General features: G+C 45.9%; 1 protein-coding gene across 3 annotated transcripts in view; it reads left to right on the forward strand.

Moving 5' to 3' along the window:
• CEP104 (centrosomal protein 104) overlaps positions 1–14,561 on the forward strand; it is a 42,166-nt gene that overhangs the window by 1,391 nt on the left and 26,214 nt on the right. For all 3 annotated transcript variants that reach the window (XM_087446940.1, XM_087446941.1, XM_087446939.1), the window contains exons 2-8: positions 2,644–2,770; positions 8,076–8,249; positions 8,531–8,669; positions 9,954–10,016; positions 10,322–10,398; positions 13,269–13,437; positions 13,939–14,106. In XM_087446940.1, coding sequence (XP_087303066.1) covers positions 2,658–2,770; positions 8,076–8,249; positions 8,531–8,669; positions 9,954–10,016; positions 10,322–10,398; positions 13,269–13,437; positions 13,939–14,106 — 903 coding nt within the window. In that variant the 5' untranslated portion in view covers positions 2,644–2,657. The remainder of the gene's footprint in view (positions 1–2,643; positions 2,771–8,075; positions 8,250–8,530; positions 8,670–9,953; positions 10,017–10,321; positions 10,399–13,268; positions 13,438–13,938; positions 14,107–14,561) is intronic.

Raw genomic sequence — 14,561 nt, forward strand, 5'->3', positions numbered from 1 at the left:
GGTGACGATGAAACCTACATCAGAGTTGTTAGGAAGGTATAAATATGTGTCTGGTGCTGAAGACAGTCCCTGGCAGCCGTGAGGGCTTTAAAGGCACTGTCCGTCTACAGGCAAAAGTACTGCATGAGGGAGTGAGTCTATACACTTATGGGGTAATATGAATAGAATTTCACATTTTAAGATATATAATCACATTCAGTTGAAAATGTTAAATAGATACCTACTATTTTCAAGGTGGGACAGGAAGTAACAGGCCCTGCTCTTCAAGATGATCAAAGGATTTGGGGCATTCAGAGCAGAGGGATGGACTTGAGACCTCAAGACAAGAAGTGGGGCTTGAAACCACAAGAAGAGTCAGGACACAGAGTCAGCCCTTCAGCCCTGGACAGGGAGCCCATCGAGGATTCTTGAGTTAGGGCATAGATGCCAATGACCTGGCTGGGCTTGAGGGGGGTTTGTCGGCAGGAGCATAGGGTGGGGGCAGTGCTCCAGGTGGGGAGACCTGGCCGTAGTTGTCGTCTAAAGACAGTGGGATAGAGAAGAAGGGATGTATCAAATCGCCATTCCAAAGGCAGGACCAAGGAAACTTGGCACTTGATGCATGGGGAGGGGGAGATGCTGAAGTAGATGGAGGGTGGGGAGGGCGAGGTGCCAGGAGGAATTCCGTTCCTGCACGGAGAGCTGGGACCACAGGTGGGGCTGTGCAGCACACTGTGGATTAAATCACACTCGTCCATTTTTTGTGCCTGCTTTTCATGATTTTCTGGGTTAGTCTACTTTAGTTTTCTTCTACTATTCTGTGACATCTGCAGTGAGCTTTGTATAAAAAATAACTAGATCTTTAATGATGGTTTATCATTATATTTTTAATGCTTTTGTTCATACATTCCAAGAAACATTAGGTGCCAGCCAATAATTAATTTATTGATGTGCTCCTCTTCAGGTTCTCAATGAAAGTAAAAGAAAGATCTAGATCATGCTTCCAGCATGTTTAAAAAGCAAAATTTCATGTGGGATGTTTATATGTTACCTCCTGTTGAGAATTTCAGTTAATAGTATGTCCTTCTCCAGAGAATTTTCTGGAAAATTGTTTATCCTTTGTTTTAGTGAGGACTCTTTTGGCTGCCAATACTTAAACCTAACTTAATTCCTAACTGGAATTTGAATTGAAGAGGAATTTGATTGGCTCAGTGACTGCAGAGTAACCGAAAGTCCCGGAGTAGCCTGGGCTTTAAATGTGAACCCAAGGCTCACAGGGTATCTGTGCCTCTCAGCACTGCTTCCCCAGTCAGCCCCCCTCTCCAGCAGGTCCTCCCACCTGGTGGCCTCTAGCAGCTCCAGGCAAATATCCTACTGCCATAATCCCAGCAGGAAGAAAACTTCTCTTTCCCAGTAATGCCAGCACAGTCCTGGGATTGAGTCTCGTTGGTCCAGCTGAGTCCTGTTCTCATGTTCCCATCCCTGAACCACTTCCTGAGGAGCCATGTGGAGCTCATGGACTGACCAAGCCAGGGAAACGTGCCCGCCCCAGGCAGAGAGCTGAGGAGCACAGGGTGGGGTCAGCAGCCCCGCATATCTGGGTGTGGGGAGGGCAGAATCACCCAGAGAAATTGCAAGTGAGGTGCTGTTTTCAAACGAGCAGGCAAAAAAGATGTCACAACATCCACCCCAAAGCGATATTTAACTATGAACAAAGTCGAGTTCACTAAAAAATCATTCAACTGGTGTTTAAATATCTCCTGTGAGTCAGTCACTCAACCAGGCGCTGCATGCACATTTCTGTACTTAGTGTGTCTGTCTGTACTTCTGCTCACCCTTCTCTGGTCATGCATTTTCATTTATCAGTTACTATTATACCATTGATTAAACTGCCCTTTTTTTGTATAACTTATTAGCAACTGATTGTATTAGTTTCTTAACTAATATGAAAAACTTGGTATTTTTATCTTAGCAAAAAACACTTTTGTTTTTGCCATAACAACGTACCACAACCTGGATGGCTTAAAATAACAAAAATTTATTCTGGAGGCTAGAAGTTGGAAATCAAGGTGTCAGTAGGGCCATGCTCCCTCTGAAGGCTCTAGGGGAGGGTCCTTCCTGCCTCTTCCAGCTTCTGGTGGTTTCCAGCAATCCTTGGCATCCCTTGGCTTGTAGATGCAATGCCCTGATCGCTTGGCCATTGTCACATGGCCTTCTCCCTGTCTGTGTGTCTTTTCTTGTAAAGACACCAGTTGTGTTAGAGTAGGGCCCACCCTACTTCAGTATGACCTCATCTTAACTTGATTACATCTACAGAGGCCCTGTTTTCAAATAAGGTCACATTCACAGGTACCAGGAGGTAGGGCTTGAACATACCTTTTTGGAGGACACAATTCAACCACAGCACTGGTCATGCTTTTTGGACATATGTTTGGGAAATGTCAAGATAACTTAAATGATACTTTAAGTAGAAGTGGAGCCTCCTGTAAAAAGTGCTTAAGAAAAAACCAGACTCTTTCAAAGTGATGGAAAAATTCTCACTACGTTGTGAATTACTTTGTGTGTTAGCAAAGCATGAACTAACATTTTCAATGTTATAATATGGTTATAATATGTTACTCAGTTCCTTTATTCTAAAGAAGGCTTTCCTGCTCTTGTAAACAGCCCCAGCTCCCAGAATGCCCCACAAGATTGGATTTGTAGTTGTCAGCTCGTCTGGACACGAAGACGGCTTCAGTGCCCGGGAACTGATGATCCACGCACCGACCGTCAGCGGGTGGAGGTCACCCAGGTGGGCCAGACAGGGGCCTGTGGGCTGCGGGCGGCACCGGTGCTGAAGGGCACATGGGCTCCTTCCATTCTAAGCTTCTAATTGCATTATAACTCAGACATCAGAACCCCAGGATCATCAGCTTGTGCTGCCGTGTCATCTGTCTAGTTACATGATGGATTTTTGCCTTCTGTTTATGTTTTGAAGGAAAATTTGTTGGATCTTTTTCCCTTATAACATTAACCCACGCTCACTTAAGAAATGCACAAGTATGGGAGAGTAGAAGGAAGAAAAGTGATCCCCATAGTTGTTTAGCCACGGTCCCTGATCATGTGTGGGTCTCACATTCTCGTCTGTGTTCTTGGCAGAGATTTGTGTTTGCAGATTTCTTGGTTTCATGGTTGTGCTCCTGGGTAAAATATTTTGCACCTAACTGCTTTTATATAATGCCAAACTTTGACCAAAAAAGTCTCTTTCAAATTTATCTTGAATATTTGCACACCTTCTTAAAAATGTGCATTACTTGAGTAATGTAATACTAGTTAGTATTTCTCTGACATTTAAGTCTTTTCCTGAGATCTTCACTCTTCACCAAAGGTAGAGTCATAGTTGTTGAGTAGCCAAGTGCCCAATCAGGCTTCGTGCACTTCATCAGCGTTGGTCGTATGAGGCCGGCTCACTCCCGCTGCCATCACCTCCCCAGTGTCCCTGCTCCTCATGTCACCCACCCGGTCCCATCACCTCCCCAGTGTCCCTGCTCCTCATGTCAGCCACCGGGTCCCATCACCTCCCCAGTGTCCCTGCTCCTCATGCCACCCACCTGGTCCCATCACCTCCTCAGTGTCCCTGCTCCTCCTGCCACCCACCTGGTCCCGTCACCTCCCCAGTGTCCCTGCTCCTCCTGCCACCCACCCGATACCGTCACCTCCTCAGTGTCCCTGCTTCTCATGTCACCCACCCAGTCCTGTCACCTCAGTGTCTTTACTCCTCATGACTTGTTTTCCAAGTCTGAGTAGAAGGTACTGTTTACTCCTAACTCGTAAATGTGTAAATATGTATGACATTTTAAATCCAGTGTATATACTTGTGACTTGCTTTTATTCAGAAGATGTGTTGCTGAAAAGTTGACTGTAAATCCCATTTAAAATTAAAATCTATTTTCCTTTTGGAGTTTTTGAGAGGACCCAATAAACAAGACTCCCGTTCCCTGCCCGAGTTTTGAATGAACTGAGAAACGAATCAGAAGAGTGAGGCAGATGGAGACAGATGGCCCCTTTAGTGCTGATGAGACTGGTATTGGGGAACAAGGGCATTATGTGCAGGCAGGTAAGCTTCCCCGGACCGAATCTGCCGCAGCTATGTGCCTGCCCAGCCAGGGCAGCCTGACCCGGTGGAGCCGGGCTGGAGGGGCAGCACCGAGCTCGCCTGCACGCCCCCCCAGACTCACCAGTCCGTGCACCCTGTCTCTCGCCCAGCAAGCGGGACCACAGTTGTATGCAAATGCACTCCCCCACGCACACATCTCCTTTCAGCAGAGTCTTTCATGCTGGCTGCATTTGTTCTGTGCTTGCTTATGGATTAAAGATACTTACAGACAGCAACAAGGTACCCTGTCAGTAATATTCATCAAGGTAACACTGATATGATTCTTTCGTGCATTGTCATGCATCTCTTTAAGACGTAAGCTATGCTCGTTTTAGTAGTAAGCTTTCAGACTACACCAAAGAAAGGGATATATGTACCTTGGTCACCACAGACTCAACCTGGGTTTGGCTCCAGGTCTTCTGACTTCAACATAGTGTGTTCCCCAAGGTCACGCACAAAGCAGGAAGGCAAAGGAAAATACCCTCCAACCCCGTTCCTTAAAGAGAGGATGGGGCCCTCTGTTAGCCCAGGTTCAAGAGGGCGTGCTCTGGGACCTGGCAGACACAGCGCCGGTGGGCCGGTCCTCGGGCCGTACCAGGGTGCAGGGAAAGCTCCTCCAGTACCCCTCCCTCTGTGACCTAGGAGCTCAAAGAGCCTGGACTCTCCAGAGGGCAAGACACACATCTCTAAGAGAGCAGAAAGTTTACACCAACAACTAGAGCCTCTGGGCATGAATTTTTTATTGCCAAATTATTTTATTTTTATTTATTTATTTTTTCAGTGAGGAAGATTGGCCCTGAGCTAACATCTGTTGCCGATCTTCCTCTTTTTGCTGATGAAGATTGGCCTTAGGCTAACATCTGTGCCCATCCTCCTCTATTTCATATGTGGGATGCCTGCCACAGCATGGCTTAATGAGCGGTGCGTAGGTCTGCACCCGGGATCCGAACCTGGGAACCCCAGGCTGCCGAAGCAGAGTGCGAGAACTTAACCACTACACCACTGGGCCAGCCCTGCCAAATTATTTTTATTCAAAAAGAAATCTAAAGCTAGCACTTTTATCTTGAAAAGGTAGATACATACTAACCCTTTTAAATGTATTGTTTCATTTTATAATCAGCTTGAAAGATATTTTTGATTCATCTATAAACTCTTTATAAGCCACATTTGAGTAGCTAAATCTTTTTTTTGAAGGATTTCAAAGTATTGGAAAGATTGAAGGATTGGAAAAAGTATACAATTTCCAAATTTTGTCAGTTGTCTTAGTTTTCTTTGAGTTTTGGAGGTTGTTCTAAAAAATAAAGGATCTTTTTCATAGTATATTACTAGGTGTCCTTATATCTAGAATGATCTCACCACAAGTTCTAATATGTGTGCCCTGCATTTAAAAACAGTAAATGTCTTAAATGTCTGAAGCAGCACTTGACTGCCACGAGGGATTGATGAGTATCTGTGTCGTGAGTTGCCTGGTTTCCCAGAGCTTCCCAGCTGCCCTCCTGCCCCAAAGGCATCCCTCTTCCAACCTTTGCATTTTTGAAAACTCAGTATTAGGAAATACCAGGTGATCGTGCCCCCAGAATTAGAGTCCGTTGCGTCTGTAGTCACTGGCCCCGCTTTCTCATCACACCCTCTCCCCGTCCATCCTTTTACGTCCCTCGGAGTTAAACGTAAAGGTTTCCACAGAGTTGCATCCGTCAGCCTGATATTTCTTTCTATACTCTTCCCTCTTCTATTGTTCTGTCCCCTGAGGGTCGGGGAGCTCACCACGTGCCTCATGTGATGCCGGGCACTCATTACATATCAGCAAGCCAGGAGGAGGCCACAGATAGCCTCACCATGGATGGTGGGTGAGGAGGAGGCCTAGTCATCCTCTTAGAAGCTGAAGGATAGCCGTGAGCCACTGGGTGGGTGGCAGTGCCACTGCAGAGGTGGGGAAAGCTGCAGGAGGAGGAGACTGGTCCGGGCAGGATGAGGCAGCTGGGGTCAAGAGTTTGTTTTGTCCGTGTCCCATCTGATGTCTTTCAGATGCCTGTATGGAAATGACAAGTCACCAGCTAGGTTACAGGATCAGACACAGGGCCATGTTTAGTTGGGGTTCCTTGATAAGCAGGATGCTTTTAAAGCCAGGGGGCTGATAGGATCCCCCATGGTGAGTGTAGATAGAGAAGGGGGCCTGGAACCTAGCTCAGGGGCACATTCAAGGCTGGACAGAGGGCAGGAAGGCCTGAGATAGGAAGAGGGCCAGGATGGGGTGGTCATGTGGGCTCAGTCATGTGGTCTGAGTGAGGTCAGGACCAAGAAGTCCACATCGCACTTGGCTTCATGGAGGGCAGTGGTGGCCTTCACAAGAGTAACTGTGGAGGTGTGGGGCAGAAGGCGCCTGGGGAGGATTGGGACAGGGGGGCTTGAGAAAGCTGCCATGGTGACTGCAGATGGCTCCTGAGTGATGTTTGCTGAGGAAGGCAGCCAGGAAATGGGGTGGGCACTGGAGAGGGATGCAGGGTCATAGGAGGGTTTTCTTAAAATGGGGGTTTCTAGAATGTGTGTGTGTATTGATTGGAGTGATCGGGTAGGGAGAAAGGCCAGGGTGCGTCCAGTGCTGGGGCAGGCTGGCTCTGGTGCATTTCCGCCAGGTGAGTGGGGGAGGGTGGGGCTGCTGGGAGGAGAGGTGGGAGAGAGGTGATGAGAGGGGCTGGGCATGGCCGGTGGGCAAGAATGTGCACACTCACGGTGTCGTTGAGCTCACAGAGGGCAGTGACGCTGTTGGAGGAAGGGCCTTTCTCCACTCACCATCCTCAAAGCTGCCCCTGCTCAAGGGCACTCAGTGCCCCGCTGTTCTGTTAACCCAGCACTTGCCAGCTCAACACATGTACTATCTGCTGTCTTTAAGGACTGTGCTCTGTTGCCTCGGTCATGACCACGTATTGCAATGTGAGGTCTTTGCTAACACTGTGTTTCTCTACCCGGTTCTCATTTAGGTTTTTAATGTGCTTTGTCACTTCTAAGCAAAATTAGAAGCTCCAATATGGACAGTTTTGGGCTTCTCCTCCAGACCTCTGAGCACACGTGGTCGGCACTCATTAAATATCGATTATTGCTTTTCACTCATAACTCAGGATTCTGTAAGCATGTGGCTTTCCTGAAGTATTTAGCTTCCTGTGGAAAATCCTTTGGTTCTGTCTTGCCCTCTAGTACAACCCGTTAAGACTGATGAGTTGGGGCCGGCCCCGTGGCTTAGCGGTTAAGTGCGTGCGCTCCAATGCTGGCGGCCCGGGTTCGGATCCCGGGTGTGCACCGACGCACCGCTTCTCCGGGCATGCTGGGGCTGTGTCCCACATGCAGCAACTGGAAGGATGTGCAGCTATGACATACAACTATCTACTGGGGCTTTGGGGGAAAAATAAAAAAAAAAAAAAAAAAAAAAAGACTGATGAGTTGGGGCCAGCCCAGTGGCATAGTGGTTAAGTTCACGTGCTGCACTTTGGTGGCCTGGGGTTCGCAGGTTCCTGGGCGCAGACCAGCGCACCACTTATCAAGCCATGCTGTGGCGGTGTCCCACATATGAAGTAGAGGAAGATGGGTACGGATGTTAGCCCAGGGCCAATCTTCCTCAGCAAAAAGAAGAGGATTGGCAACCAATGTTAGCTCAGGGCTAATCTTCCCCAAACACGCAAAAAAAGACTGATGTGTTTATCCCATAATAAACTTCAAGTTTCATTTCAAACAATTTACTAGCTGCCAGAAGTGTGATTCACGTTGGGTGGCAGGCGGATCAAGTCAAATCTTAACTCTGAGCCTCCGCTCCGACCTAGAAAAGCCAGAGACAGCAGGAATAGCATCGTGGTCCCCTTATATCATCAGTACCTACAGACCTACCATATTACATGGAAGAGTGGGATGCAAACATCTAGAACCCTCTGCAGTAATCGTGTGAAAAAAACAAAAATGTATTTGCTTTCAGATTTTGCCAGTTTCCACAAGAAATTGTTCTTCAAATGGTGGAGAGATGTCGAATAAGAAAACTACAGTTACTTGCTCACCAGTATATGATTTCAAGTAAAATTGAGTTCTACATCAGTGAAAGCCTGCCTGAATATTTTGTGCCGTATCAAGCAGAGAGATTTCGAAGACTTGGGTAAGAATGAAATTTAAAATTTATCATGGTCACTCTTAACCTGACCAATTGCCTCAAAGCAATTAAAAACTAATGAATTGCCCCTTGCCTTGCTCTTGAGGAACTTGTCTTAAGAAGAATACTAATTAGAATTTGATTTCTGGGCTTTTTTCCTAGATTTTTTTTCATTCTAGACTTAACTTTTATTTAAACCCATTGAGTTCGGTAGGAGCAGAGGGGCAGTTTTATTGACAGCATGTTTCCATATCAACATGATCCTTGAGTTGCATCTTCCCTTTTAGCTATGTCTCTCTCTGTGACAACGAAAAGACAGGCTGCAAAGCCCGGGAACTCAAATCCGTGTATGTGGATGCAGTAGGACAGTTTCTTAAGCTGATTTTTCACCAAAACCACGTCAACAAATACAACATATATAATCAGGTGAGACTCACACACCTTTGCCTTTGACGGCCCCCACCTCTTTGCTGGATTCCATTGTCCTGTACCTCTTCGTAAAGGCGTCTTCCAAGTCTTCTATGGAGGTGGTCTCCTTTATGGAGAATGTTAAGCTCCTCTGGAGCCGTGCTGTCCCATCAGGAGCCACTGGCCACACGTGGCTGCTGCACACTGGGAGCGTGGCTGGTCCAAATGTGATGGGCCGCACGTGTCAACTAGACACTGGACTTCAGACTCAGCACGAAAAAAGAATCAATTACATGGTGAAGAGATAATATTTAGGATATGTTAGGTATAAATACATTATTAAAATTAATTCTATCTATTTTTAATTTTTTTCTGTATCTACTAGAAACTTAAAATTACATATGTGGCTTGCATTATATTTCTGTTGGACAACACTGTTCTAGATAAACCCACTAAACTTTTACAAGATAAATCCCATGGTAGAAATTGGGAACGTGGTTTCATGTTGCATGCAATCCAGAATCTCTCCAGCTCCAAGCTACTAGTTCTTAATCTCTTCCTCCTTCCCTCTCATTCTTTTCTTTTTTTTCGCATGATTAACGTAGTGGAAAAAAGTTGTGTCCAAAGCAATCTTTTAATTAGCACAAATATTTACAATACTCCCTCCCCTCCAAGAGGAATGCCAGCATCCCAGCGTGTGAAAGCTTTATACCAAACCAGTGAGTGGAAGGAGAGCTCTGAGTTATGTTGCTCCGTCCATTGCATCAGTGTTTGGCAGTAAACTGGAGGAATGATTCTTGACCGTTTTCTTCCTCCCCCCCATCTGCATGTATCCACCAGTAACATCCCGGTTACTTAGTTCAGTGACCGTGATGCTCAAGGAAGGGGGGGTATGAGAAGGTGACTCCTCCCCTCAGGTGAGAATCCCTGACTTAGACAAACCGAGCTGTGTTCATTTAGGTTTTCTTTTCGTTGTCTAATTTACCAAGATCATATAGCTGTGACCCCATATTTAACCTTGAGTGAATGGTTCAGTGTGAGGCTATGTTAAAACTTTGGAGGTTTTTCAGCTGTCATTGTTTTAATATCCTTTAAACATTAAAATAGCTGTTTGGTTCAATATTATATAATTTATAAAAATTATTAATAATAATTCTATAATTAACATGACATTTTACACTTAATGCGCTTTGATATACATTATCCCATTTGATGACAGTATGAGTCAGCAGTTTGTTATAAAGGAGGTAAGTGATCACAAACATTTTATACTTAATTTCTGTTCATTTAACTCTTTCTTAGGTTGCTCTGGTTGCAATAAATATCATCGGGGACCCTGCAGATTTTGGTGATGAAAGCAATATTGTAAGTTTGGGAAGCTTCCTTCCTAAAGAAGAAAATTTATTTCTAACAGGAGGGGATCATTTATTTTTGTCACAAGAAGTGTCATCTTAAAAATCTTTGTAAAATTGGCTGGTGAATAACTATCAGATAATTTTTAGCAGCTGGTGTATTAAACTTTCTTTTGCTCAAGAATTTTAGTTGTCCCGCCAAAAGACTAGGATCATTGAAGCTTGCTGACATCTTTGTGTCAAATCGTCTCTTAGTTAAGGTTTTGTGTTGTTGCTTTTTCCCTCTGAGACACTAAGCAGAACTCTTTGCCCCCAAAGACCTCTAGAGAGAAGCTCATTGATCATTATCTGGGGCACAACACAGAGGACCCGGCTTTGGAAGGAACCTGTACGGGGTAAGAGTCCCACTCACCCGGGGCAGTAAACTCCACTAACTCGCCTTAGAATCACGGAAGTGTGAGTCGTTTCCAAAGGATTCTGGATTTGAGGGCCTCTACATGCAGTTTAGAGCTGGATAAGCCACTGATGGGATTGTCTTAAATATACTTGAGGATTAAGGTCACTGTTTTATTTAGCACATCTTCATTTATTGCCCTTCAGAGATGACTTCATTTCTTGTGTGTTCAGGTATTACTAGAAAGTTCCTAAAATGCATTCAGATAAAAGATCCATCAGCCATCCTTTGATATTTTATTGGCACAGGCAAATTCATAGGTAATAATTAAAGGTGTTAATTGACTGAAATTACCAGTTACTAGAGACTTCATCTTATGTCTGTTTTAAAACTTTATTCTTTAAGGGAGTGAGAAATACGTATCATATCAGTTTTTATAAGTACAATTTTTACCAATTCCTCTTTACATTCTTCACATGAACAATTTTATATACTTATTCATTTTACTGCCTCTTTTTTTTAGCAGTATAAGGACTCTTGGTAGGTCAAGAGTGGAGGGCAAGCTAAGGAGCCCTGGTTTGCGTGGTTTCCTGGTTTTTCATCCTCTCTGTTCCCTGGGGACCTCTTTGGGATGGAGAGCTCCTTCAGTGCCCTCGTCATGTGCTCGCTGTTTATTAAAGCAAGGGGACCCCATACAAAAAGTGCCCGGCCTAAAGAAAAAGGAATTCAAAACAATACCCAGTTCCCCTTCTCTGACAGCTAGCTGCCCGATAACGAAAAGGTAAAACACTTAGGTTTTAGTAGACGTTTGGAATTTGTGCAGAACTTGTGGTTGGTCACTGCATATAGTCAAAACTTCTGACACAAAGTAATTAATACTTAAGCCAGGCTCTTCTGTTGGCATAAAATACGGAGTAGATTCTCTCTGGGGTTGCTCAGAAGCCATTGGCTCTGCCAGGTGTGCTCCCCGGTGGACAGTGAGCCTTGCTTCCTGCAGAGGCCTCCCCTGGCCCCTGCGGGCCTGGTCTTCCTGAGGACTCAGCCTGAGGGAGGCAGACCAGGGGCGGTCATGGGGTGGTTGTAAGTGTGGAGTGCTTAAAAAGTGGAAGCCGTTCTTACAGTGGGTATAGAAACTAATGATAACGGTGACTTATCTTGCCTACACAAGGTCCTCAGTCTCTACCTCAGATCCTTCCTGTGCCCAAGGAAGTGAGAGCAGCACCCTCCCTACCTTTCAAGCCGGGGTTGGAAACACTGGGGGAAAGCACTGAAGAGCAGATATTCGCTCTCCACCTCCTGTCACTGTGACACACCGTGGCTCTGCCCTCAGTGAAGCTCAGGCCAGAGGAACAGGGACAGCAAAACTCGCTGATCGGTTTCAGTCTCTCCAGTAGCCGGTCTTTGGGTCATTTTGATTCTGTTTAAGTCGCTTCTTTGTCCACTTAGCCAGGGGGACAGGAGACTGCAGCGTGCCTATCCTGCCTCACCCCGCTGGCTTTTTCTGCAGGTGAGGTGAGGTCTGTGAAAAGATTTTGGACCAGAGCTGCGAGGTCCTAGACGTGAGTCCGCTGGTTACCACTAGGGGGCCCTGTGTGGAAAGTGGAGAGGCTCGCGCCTGACGCTGCTGACTGCCCTGGAATCCTCACGTCATTTTTTTCTTTGTGGGATTTTTATAATAAAATAAAGTCCTTGTTTTCAACTCTAGGACTTCACAGCAGAGCAACTTAGACTTAAAAGTGTAACATATATTTAGATAGAAATAGTTACCGTGATCTTGTAGACACACTAAGATGTGCTGCTGTTTAGTCATCACTGAGATTAATTGATATTGTGCAAAGCTGCCAGAGCCATCCCAGCCGCCAGCCTGGTGCTGTTGCTGTGAGCAGACTGCCTGAATTCAGGGAGTGGGGAAGTGCTGGGGGACACTGGGTCATTTTGAAAGGTAGTGTTGTCCTATGTCCTGTTTGAATTTATTATACAACCACATTTTTTATGACAAATAATATTTTAATTAAAATGTACCTATATATAAAGATACCCAAGTCACAGCTCACAACTAGCTTGTTTCACGATGCAGCAGACTGGGAGACTCTGAAACTTGTCCTCCGTGGAACATTGTGTTGAGTAGTTAGACTAGCATTATTGTTCTAAGTGTTAGACCCAGAAGAAAGCTACCGGCCTACTATAGAATTTAAAAGAAAGAATAGAGGTGATACTTAATCAGAAATGGGTTATTCAGATAACTAAAAAGATCATTTATTCCTGGAAGAATCTGATCTCCTACAGGACTTGATGGTGATGTCATACAGGTTGACCCCCAGAGGGAAAAGCCCAGTAGTAGCAATTCTCCATCTTTAACGTTCATCACCATTCCTGTGGGGCTGGTGTGGAATATGGATGCCTGGGCTCCACCTGGGCCCACCACGTCAGACTCTGGGAATGGGGCCTGGTCATCCAGGGGCTTTGATTTTGGTTTTCCCCATCTGTAAACGGTTCACATGCACCGTTCTGTTCTCTGTGCCTAGAACAGAGCCTGCACAGATCTGCATTCTGAGTACTTGTTGAATTAATGAATGAATGAATGCAGCTGAGGCTCAGAGGCCTCAAGTGCAGTTTAATTAATGCTCAGGAGCATAACCTGTGGTGTCAGAAAGACTCACTTGCACTTCAGAGCTGTGTGATCTGAAGTCTGTTACTGAGTTCTCTGAGCCTCCGTCTTCTCAGGCAGGAAACGCTCCAGGAGTGGCTGTGGTGGGTGCAATTTTCACAACTGCCCGTGTGTCTTCAGCACTGAGCCTGTAGGGCTCCCTCTACCACTGTGATATCACATAGATTGAAATTGGCTCTAAATTATTCATTTCTTTCCTTTAGGAAATCTGACTATATTTCTCCACTAGATGACTTAGCTTTTGATATGTACCAAGATCCAGAAGTTGCACAGATTATACGCAAATTAGATGAAAGAAAACGTGAAGCCGTCCAAAAGGAACGTTATGACTATGCCAAGAAACTGAAACAAGCTATTGCCGATTTGCAAAAGGTACGGCTTCTGGAGAAAACAGTTTTTCTTTCATGCCTAGGTTTTCTGTTAATTACCATAGTACTTATCTTAAAACAAATGAGTGGGTTACTAAAAGCTGTGGAGTTAGTGTGGGTTCAGAGATCTAAGCAAAATAAAGTGATGGGCAGATGAGGCCTCAATAAAAATGTCAGTGAAACCATGTACTGTGTCTCTTCAGACTCACCTCCGACGTCATCCTCAGGCGCCGTGTTGCTATCACAAAATGATAGAAAAACACGAGATGTTTAAAACTTACCATGAACTCACGGGGCTTCTTAGAGCTGCTACAGCAACAAGCAGCACGATCTTTGCCGGCGAATCTGGTGTGTTCCCTTTGTTTTCCTATGCCGTTCCCTCCTCCCCACAGGATACGTAGATGGTCGTCGCCACTGTCGTTTAAGTGTCACTTTACACACTGTCTTTGCCCTTGACGTGAATTGGTCCGTACCTGAAACAAAAAGCGAACGCTTTGTGCCCCAGGTTGGCGAGCGTCTCGGGAGGTATGAGGTGGAGAAGCGCTGTGCGGTGGAGAGGGAAGACTACGACGTCGCTAAGGAGAAGCAGCAGCAGATGCAGCAGTACCGCAGCAGGGTGTACGAGCAGCTGGAGCTGCACAGCCTCGTGGACGCCCAGCCCGTGGGCGCCAAGGTGGGCGTTCCAGATGGGCAGACGGAAGCCTGTGGAGAGGTGCCCTTGTGGTGTTCTCGAGTTGGGCGTGTATTCCGTAAAATGGAAAGTGTTTGTAACGCTCGGGTGACAGTGGACAGATAACTCAGCTCTTGTGCACCTACCTCAGGCAGGTTTTCGCCTTGGCGTGCTCTTGCAGGAGGATTCACAGTCAGGGAGGAAGGGAATGAGTCAGGGGCCAGGAGGATCCCAGGGAGTCTCGTCATCTCCACGGCTCTCGGTTCCCTCGTTTGTAAAATGAATTGATGACAGCCCTGCCCCATGGACCCCTCAGGAGCGTCGTGAGAGAATAATCCTAACCACTTCAGCCTGTTGAGAATGTGTTTCGTGGGAGGCGCTGTGCCTCTGATCTTTAGAACCCACCCAGGCAGGTGGTATGCATCCCACACTACAGATTGGGAAACTGAGGCCAGAGC

The sequence above is a fragment of the Ceratotherium simum genome, chromosome 22 (genome assembly GCF_057802395.1).
Source record: "Ceratotherium simum simum isolate JZ-2026a chromosome 22, ASM5780239v1, whole genome shotgun sequence".
NCBI lineage: Eukaryota > Metazoa > Chordata > Mammalia > Perissodactyla > Rhinocerotidae > Ceratotherium > Ceratotherium simum.